At 45.3% G+C, this 10,000-nt stretch overlaps 1 protein-coding gene across 1 annotated transcript in view; it reads left to right on the top strand.

Moving 5' to 3' along the window:
- The window catches only part of gbe1b (1,4-alpha-glucan branching enzyme 1b), a 324,598-nt gene that overhangs the window by 100,907 nt on the left and 213,691 nt on the right, over nucleotides 1–10,000 (top strand). Inside the window, exon 5 of the mRNA XM_090224112.1 lies at nucleotides 1,812–1,947. Coding sequence (XP_090080238.1) covers nucleotides 1,812–1,947 — 136 coding nt within the window. The remainder of the gene's footprint in view (nucleotides 1–1,811; nucleotides 1,948–10,000) is intronic.

Here is a 10,000-nt window from a genome sequence, read left to right as displayed (position 1 = left end):
ACCGTTAGCCCAGACAAACCTTAAGTGTTATTACATACAGCCGGAAAGAACTATTGGATATCAGAGAGATGTAAACTTACCAGCACAACCAGCACTATGACCAGGAATACGACCAGGAATACAACCAGGAATACGACCAGCACTATGACCAGGAATACGACTTTCCCAAAGCGGATCCTTTGTCTGCACCTCCCAGGGCATTTGAACTGATTCCAGAGGCCGACCCAAAACAACGCCGTCGGAGGAGAGGGTGCCGGAGGAGAGGGTGCCGGAGGGGAGGGTGCCGGAGGGGAGGGTGCCGGAGGGGAGGGTGCCCGAGGGGAGGGTGCCGGAGGGGAGGCTGCCGGAGGGGAGGCTGCCGGAGGGGAGGCTGCCGGAGGGGAGGCTGCCGGAGGGGAGGCTGCCGGAGGGGAGGCTGCCGGAGGGGAGGCTGCCGGATGGGAGGGTGCCGGAGTGGTCTTCTAGTGAGGCTTCGGATGTGGGCACACCACCCACCGCTTCCCAGTATATTATTATTACTCTCTAATGTCCTGTCCCTAGTTAACAAAATCAAGGAAATCAGGGCAAAAGTTGCTTTCAAAAGAGATAGAAGGGATTGTAACATACTCTGTTTCACGGAAACATGGCTAGCTTGGGACATGCTGTCGGAGTCCGTACAGCCAACGGGGTTTTCAGTGCATCGCGCCGACAGGAACAAACATCTCTCTGGTAAGAAGAAGGGCGGGGATGTATGTTTCATGATTAGCGACTCATGGTGTAATTGTAACCACATACAGGAACTCAAGTCCTTTTGTGCATCTGACCTAGAATTTCTCACAATCAAATGCTGACCATATTATCTCCCAAGAGAACTCTTCTCAGTTATCGTCACAGCCGCGTATATCCCCCCGCAAGGGGATACCAAGACGACCCTCAAGGAACTTCACTGGTCTTTATGCAAACTAGAAACCATATATCCTGAGGCTGCATTTATTGTAGCTGGGGATTTTAACAAAGCTCATTTGAGAACAAGGCTACCTAAATTCTATCAGCATATCGATTGCAGTACACGAGCGAGTAACATGCTCGACCGTTGCTACTCTAACTTCCGCAATGCATACAAAGCCCTCCCCCTCCCTCCTTTTGGCGGCTGCCTACATACAGACTTGATATCATTGGCCACTTTAATAAATGGAACACTAGTCACTTTAATAATGTTTACATATCTCGAATTACTCATCTCATATGTATATATGTTATTGTGGAATTTGTTAGATATTACCTGTTAGATACTGTTGGATCTAGAAGCATAAGCATTTCACTACACTCACAATAACATCTGCTAACCATGTGTATGTGACCAATAACATCTGCTAACCATGTGTATGTGACCAATAACATCTGCTAACCATGTGTATGTGACCAATAACATCTGCTAACCATGTGTATGTGACCAATAACATCTGCTAACCATGTGTATGTGACCAATAACATCTGCTAACCATGTGTATGTGACCAATAACATCTGCTAACCATATGTATGTGACCAATAAATTGTCCTTGCATCCATCAGCTCTATGAATTTTAATGGTCATATTTCTCTAGCCCCCTCCCTCAGCTTCTTCCCAAAACAGTTGCGGGGTAGTAACTTTGTTATTGTTTAAACATGCAGATTGCCCCTTTTTAACTGAACACCTCCATACGTTGTTGTTTGCTTGTCTGGTTGGATAACCAGACTGATCGAAGCATGTTAAGAAATCTAGTTTCCTCTGTTTATTTCAGTTTTTCACGTTTCAGCTGTTCTTCATCGCGTTCCTTCTCCTCCCCTCCAGCACATCCACCCTCGCCCCAAGAAGCCCCAGAGTTTACGGATCTACGAGTCCCACGTGGGCATCGCCTCACCTGACCCTAAAGTCGCCTCCTACACCAACTTCACAATCAATGTCCTGCCTCGAATAAAAGACTTGGGTAAGAGATTACATACCTGGGGAACAGATCAGATCTACCTAGAACTAGGCAACAGATCACATCTATCTAGACCTGGGCAACAGATAACAGAGCTATCTAGACCTGGGCAACAGATAACAGAGCTATCTAGACCTGGGCAACAGATCACAGAGCTAACTAGAACTAGGCAACAGATCACATCTATCTAGACCTGGGCAACAGATCACAGAGCTATCTAGACCTGGGCAACAGATAACAGAGCTATCTAGACCTGGGCAACAGATCACAGAGCTATCTAGACCTGGGCAACACATCACAGAGCTATCTAGACCTGGGCAACAGATCACAGAGCTATCTAGACCTGGGCAACAGATCACAGAGCTATCTAGACCTGGGCAACACATCACAGAGCTATCTAGACCTGGGCAACACATCACAGAGCTATCTAGACCTGGGCAACAGATCACAGAGCTATCTAGACCTGGGCAACAGATCACAGAGCTATCTAGACCTGGGCAACAGATCACAGAGCTATCTAGACCTGGGCAACGGATCACAGAGCTATCTAGACCTGGGCAACAGATCACAGAGCTATCTAGACCTGGGCAACAGATCACAGAGCTATCTAGACCTGGGCAACAGATCACAGAGCTATCTAGACCTGGGCAACAGATCACAGAGCTATCTAGACCTGGGCAACACATCACAGAGCTATCTAGACCTGGGCAACACATCACAGAGCTATCTAGACCTGGGCAACAGATCAGAGCTATCTAGACCTGGGCAACACATCACAGAGCTATCTAGACCTGGGCAACACATCACAGAGCTATCTAGACCTGGGCAACAGATCAGAGCTATCTAGACCTGGGCAACACATCACAGAGCTATCTAGACCTGGGCAACACATCACAGAGCTATCTAGACCTGGGCAACGGATCACAGAGCTATCTAGACCTGGGCAACAGATCACAGAGCTATCTAGACCTGGGCAACAGATCACAGAGCTATCTAGACCTGGGCAACAGATCACAGAGCTATCGAGACCTGGGCAACAGATCACAGAGCTATCTAGACCTGGGCCACAGATCACAGAGCTATCTAGACCTGGGCAACACATCACAGAGCTATCTAGACCTGGGCCACAGATCACAGAGCTATCTAGACCTGGGCCACAGATTTTAGCGCTAGCTTAGTTTACTACAGGCTATAACCAAATAAGTGGAATAACTATTCCCTATAGCTACCCATCATCACAGAACCGTTGACTTCAATGGGAAACCCGTTCTAGCAATTATATTTCTATGGCTATAATACTTTTTGTCTGTGTCCCAAATGGCAGACCATCCCATATATAGTGCACTATACTCTATCCCTATGGGCCCTGTTCAAAAATAAGTACACTATATAGGGAATAGCATGTCATTTTGGATGCACACTTCCTGTCCGAACACATGCATTTCCTTCCCCTGCTTCCAGCCTTTAGCTACAGCAAATCGTTGAGCTGGTGTTTTGCTGTCTGCTACAGGTCTGATATACACGAAAGTGCTAAAACATGGTTTCTCTTTCATCTAGTAGTGTGTAGGGCTGTAAAGGGGATAATCAGTCCTGAACAGAGCAACATCTCCTCATTTGTCTTTCTACCATCCAAGAGACCGTTATAAAGCACACAGATGTAAGCTTTGAAAGACTTGTGTGTACACTCCTAACAAGACTAGACTTTGTTTAAAGTTTAGAAACTCAACAGATGAAGAAAGGGGAGTAGAGAAAGGGAAAGGGTGTATGACGAGGGAGAGAAGCGAGGGTCGTAGAGTAGAGGGAGAGTGGAGAGGGGAAAGGGTGTATGACGAGGGAGAGAAGCGAGGGTCGTAGAGCAGAGGGAGAGTGGAGAGGGGAAAGGGGAGTAGGGAAAGGGTGGATGACGAGGGAGAGAAGCGAGGGTCGTAGAGCAGAGGGAGAGTGGAAAGGGGAGGGGAGGAGAGGGGAAAGGAGAGGGGAGAGGAGAGGAGAGGGGAAAGGGTAGGGAAGGAGAGGAGAGGTCATTCTCTGTCATTATGCTCCTCCATCAGAGCAGCAGTGGTCCTTGACCCTGCCTGGTGACCTGCTGTGCTACTGTCTGTCTATCCCAAACACAAGCCAGCGCTGTTCAAGGGCCTCTTCAGACCCAGCCCTGTGTGTGTGTGTGTGTGTGTGTGGCAAGATGGCGCCGACAGACACGGTTTCCCTGCTCCTAGACAACTTTGCAGAATTATTATTATTATCATTTTAAATACGTTATTTGCTGAGAACATTTCTTGTATTATTACTACAACCAGAAATAACTTCTGGATATTAGATCGAAATTCGACCTGGATCCTTTTGTTTGATCGTCCTGCTCTATTTATCCCAAAATGCTGGAGAAGCGGTAGAAGGAGTAGGGCCCTAGTCAATGTCAGGAGGCGTGCATACCATCCACCGCTTCAGAGTATATTACTCACTAACGTTCAGTCCCTGGACTAATAAGTAGACGAGCTCAGGGCGAGGATCTCCTTCCAGAGAGAGATCAGGGTCTGTAACATACACTGTTTTGTGGCTCTCTCTGGATATACACTGCTCCAAAAAATAAAGGGAACACTAAAATAACACATCCTAGATTTGAATGAATGAAATATTCTTATTAAATACTTTTTCTTTACATAGTTGAATGTGCTGACAACAAAATCACACAAAAATGATCAAAAAATCAAATTTATCAACCCATGGAGGTCTGGATTTGGAGTCACACTCAAAATTAAAGTGGAAAACCACACTACAGGCTGATCCAACTTTGATGTAATGTCCTTAAAACAAGTCAAAATGAGGCTCAGTAGTGTGTGTGTGGCCTCCACGTGCCTGTATGACCTCCCTACAACGCCTGGGCATGCTCCTGATGAGGTGGTGGATGTTCTCCTGAGGGATCTCCTCCCAGACCTGGACTAAAGCATCCGCCAACTCCTGGACAGTCTGTGGTGCAACGTGGTGTTGATGGATGGAGCGAGACATGATGTCCCAGATGTGCTCAATTGGATTCAGGTCTGGGGAACAGGCGGGCCAGTCCATAGCATCAATGCCTTCCTCTTTTTGCCACAGCTCGCATTGATGTGCCATCCTGGATGAGCTGCACTACCTGAGCCACTTGTGTGGGTTGTAGACTCCGTCTCATGCTACCACTAGAGTGAAAGCACCGCCAGCATTCAAAAGTGACCAAAACATCAGCCAGGAAGCATAGGAGCTGAGAAGTGGTCTGTGGTTCCCACCTGCAGAACCTCTCCTTTATTGGGGTTGTCTTGCTAATTGCCTATAATTTCCAGACCATCAGACCATCTACGACCTCCATAAGTCAATTAAAGAGGCAAAACAACAGTACAGAGACAAAGTGTAGTCACAATTCAACAGCTCATAAACATACAGTGCCTTGCGAAAGTATTCGGCCCCCTTGAACTTTGCGACCTTTTGCCACATTTCAGGCTTCAAACATAAAGATATAAAACTGTATTTTTTTGTGAAGAATCAACAACAAGTGGGACACAATCATGAAGTGGAACGACATTTATTGGATATTTCAAACTTTTTTAACAAATCAAAAACTGAAAAATTGGGCGTGCAAAATTATTCAGCCCCTTTACTTTCAGTGCAGCAAACTCTCTCCAGAAGTTCAGTGAGGATCTCTGAATGATCCAATGTTGACCTAAATGACTAATGATGATAAATACAATCCACCTGTGTGTAATCAAGTCTCCGTATAAATGCACCTGCACTGTGATAGTCTCAGAGGTCCGTTAAAAGCGCAGAGAGCATCATGAAGAACAAGGAACACACCAGGCAGGTCCGAGATACTGTTGTGAAGAAGTTTAAAGCCGGATTTGGATACAAAAAGATTTCCCAAGCTTTAAACATCCCAATGAGCACTGTGCAAGCGATAATATTGAAATGGAAGGAGTATCAGACCACTGCAAATCTACCAAGACCTGGCCGTCCCTCTAAACTTTCAGCTCATACAAGGAGAAGACTGATCAGAGATGGAGCCAAGAGGCCCATGATCACTCTGGATGAACTGCAGAGATCTACAGCTGAGGTGGGAGACTCTGTCCATAGGACAACAATCAGTTGTATATTGCACAAATCTGGCCTTTATGGAAGAGTGGCAAGAAGAAAGCCATTTCTTAAATATATCCATAAAAAGTGTTGTTTAAAGTTTGCCACAAGCCACCTGGGAGACACACCAAACATGTGGAAGAAGGTGCTCTGGTCAGATGAAACCAAAATTGAACTTTTTGGCAACAATGCAAGACGTTATGTTTGGCGTAAAAGCAACACAGCTGAACACACCATCCCCACTGTCAAACATGGTGGTGGCAGCATCATGGTTTGGGCCTGCTTTTCTTCAGCAGGGACAGGGAAGATGGTTAAAATTGATGGGAAGATGGATGGAGCCAAATACAGGACCATTCTGGAAGAAAACCTGATGAGTTTTCTTCCAGAATCTGCAAAAGACCTGAGACTGGGACGGAGATTTGTCTTCCAACAAGACAATGATCCAAAACATAAAGCAAAATCTACAATGGAATGGTTCAAAAATAAACATATCCAGGTGTTAGAATGGCCAAGTCAAAGTCCAGACCTGAATCCAATCGAGAATCTGTGGAAAGAACTGAAAACTGCTGTTCACAAATGCTCTCCATCCAACCTCACTGAGCTCGAGCTGTTTTGCAAGGAGGAATGGGAAAAAATGTCAGTCTCTCGATGTGCAAAACTGATAGAGACATACCCCAAGCGACTTACAGCTGTAATCGCAGCAAAAGGTGGCGCTACAAAGTATTAACTTAAGGGGGCTGAATAATTTTGCACGCCCAATTTTTCAGTTTTTGATTTGTTAAAAAAGTTTGAAATATCCAATAAATGTCGTTCCACTTCATGATTGTGTTCCACTTGTTGATTCTTCACAAAAAAAATACAGTTTTCTATATTTATGTTTGAAGCCTGAAATGTGGCAAAAGGTCGCAAAGTTCAAGGGGGCCGAATACTTTCGCAAGGCACTGTATGTGGCAGAAACTACTGAAAATCACTGATTTATAAAGGAAAAGCCAGCCATGTCGCGGAAAGCGACGCCTCGCTCGGGGATGAGCTAAACACCTTTGCATGCTTTGAGGAAAACAACATTGAGCTGCCGACGTGGGCCCCTGCTGTTCATGAGGACTGTGTGCTCTCGTTCTGTGGCCGACGTGAGTACATCATTTTAAGTCTGCCGGCCCAGACGGCATCCCAAGCCGCGTCCTCAGAGCATGTGCAGACCAGCTGGCTGGAGTGTTTACAGACATATTCAAACTCTCCATATCCCAGTCTGTTGTCCACACTTGCTTCAAGATGTCCACCATTGTTCCTGTACCCAAGAAAGCAACGGTAACTAAATGACTATCGCCCAGTAGCAATTGACTTATGTTATCATGAAGTGCTTTGAGGCTAGTTAAGGATCATATCAGCTCGACACCCTAGACCCACTACAATTTGCTTACCGCCCCAATAGATCCACAGATGATGCAATCACCATTGCACTGAACACTGCCCTATGTACGAATGCTGTTCATTGACTACAGCTCAGTCTTCAACACCAGAGTGCTCATCACTAAGCTCAGGGTCCTGGACTTCCTGACGGGCCGACCCCAAGTAGTTAAGGTAAGGAACAACACTTCTGCCACACTGATCCTCAACACAGGGGTCCCACAAGGGTGCGTGGTCAGCTCCCACCTGTATACTCCCTGTTGACCCATGACTGCGTGCCCACGCACTTCTCCAATTCAATCAAGTTTGCTGACGACACAACAGTTTTAGGCCTGATTACCAACAAATATGAGACGGCCTGCAGAAAGGAGGTGAGAGCCCTGGTAGAGTGGTGCCAGGAAAATAACCTCTCCCTCAACATCAACAAAACAAAGGAGCTGATCGTGGACTACAGGAGACAGCAGCGAAAGCGCGCCCCGTCCACATAGACGGCACCGCGGTGGAGAGGGTCAAGTTCCTCGGTGTCACTGACGACCAGAAATGGTCCCTTCACACAGACAGCATGGTGAAAAAGGCACAACACAGCCTCTTCAAACTCAGGAGGCTGAAGAAGTTCAGATTGGCCCAGTTAGACCCTCCTATCTATATATATATATATATATATATATATATATATATATATATATATATATATATATATATATATATATATATATATACACACACAATCAATAACAAATACAATCCAACTAATACGAGGCAGGGAGTAACTCAAGTTTCGGTGTTTTGTCTCCAGTATAGTGGCAGAGCACAGCTGTCTTTACTATTTCATTTGAAAACGATAGAAGGAAATATACACTTAACTTCCATGACTATTTGGGGATATTTGTTGATGCCATACCTTATAGAACATATTAAGTGCTTTGTGACACAGTGGAAGTGGTGACAATTACGTGAGGAACACACATGTGTAATCATGTAGTGACCAAAATGTTTTGGTATATATATATTAGACCCTCCTACCTATATATTAGACCCTCCTACTCTCCTATCTAATATATATTATATATATATAATAGTATATATATGATATTCCTGTCTCTGACATAGATTTTTCTGGATTACGTGTGTGTGTATTTTTTATTGCTAGATATTACAGCACTGTTGGAACAAACAAAAAAAACTCATCTGGCTGCACCTGCGATAACATCTGCAAATATCTGTACGAGATCAATAAAATGTGATTTGTGTGTATGGGAACCCTAGCCAGACTGTCAGTTTGCTGCGGAACAAAGCCACCTCTGCAGTCAACATCCTGTTTGCAGTCTTCTGCCAGATCCATCCAGACACCTGAAGTGGCCATTACCACTGAACAGAAAAGTGGGATGGGAGGGAGGGGGTTTCAGTGCTTAGACCAGTGTCCCAAACGACACCCTATTCCCTATTTTGTTCATTATGTTTGACCAGATTCCTATGTGCCCTGGTCAAAGGCTGTTCACTACAAAGGGAGAATGGGGTTCTGTTTGGGGAAACAGGTCTGGACTCAGCTGGCTGTCTGTCTTGCTTCCCGTCTGATGTCCCTCTGAACCATTCATCACTATTAACACCAGTCTATGGTTCCCCCTGTGTCCTACACACACATATACACACACATACACACACACACACACACCTGGATACATCAAATCACAGATCTACTAAAAATCCTGCTGGAGATACTTGATCTGCTTTACTCAATGTTTTACTAGATATAAAATGAAACCCTGAATAGAGTCCTAGACTATTATAGTTTGTCTACTTGAGGACGTGGTGATTTTCACCACATTTACTTCTATTGTAATGTGATGGTTGCCTCTCTCGCTCTCTGTAGTACTACTGGAAGTGCTATTTAAATACCAGTTGAATAAAGATGTGCCAAACTGAGCTCCTTCTCTGTGTCCCAGAGGTGTGTCCTACAGAAATTTTAAAAGGCTTCATCCCAACCAGCACTCTAGTCCCTAATATAGTGCATTAATCTCTGACCAGAGCCCATTGACAAGCCCATAAGGCTCTATGTTGGGAAGAAGGTGACATTTTTTGGGACGCTACCCTCACTGTAATTCTTCTGCATTTCAAGTAGGATCTGCGCTATTGACGGTATTAAAAGGGGGCCAGATATTGCTGCTACAGCGTAGCTGTGGAGCGCCTCTGATATGAACGACGCCTCCTCCTCGGCGTAACGTTTCCTTGTCCTTCCTTTTTTGGATTTGGGGAAGCACAGCGGCGACACACTCTTTCTGCCGATGCAAATTCACTCCCGCGCGTCCCAAATTGCAACCTATCCTCTATGTAGTGCCCTATTTTTGATCAAGACCAATGGAAGTGGTGGTTAAAAGAAGTGCACTACGTAGGGAATATGGTGTCATTTGGGGATGTAGTCGATCTGACGAAGAACCAACCTGCAGCAGTTCAAGGAATATGTACAGTACGATTCTTTTTTTTTTTTTTACACGAGGAGAAATGTTACTGTCCTCGTTTCCAGAGACAGACATCTGTCTGTTCCACAGCTGCCTCACCG

Source organism: Oncorhynchus mykiss, chromosome 27, assembly GCF_057628025.1.
Source record: "Oncorhynchus mykiss isolate SJ-2025 chromosome 27, ASM5762802v1, whole genome shotgun sequence".
In the NCBI taxonomy this organism is placed as follows: Eukaryota; Metazoa; Chordata; class Actinopteri; order Salmoniformes; family Salmonidae; genus Oncorhynchus; species Oncorhynchus mykiss.
The sequence above is the reverse complement of the archived record's forward strand: the minus strand, read 5'-3'. Positions and strand labels throughout refer to the sequence as shown.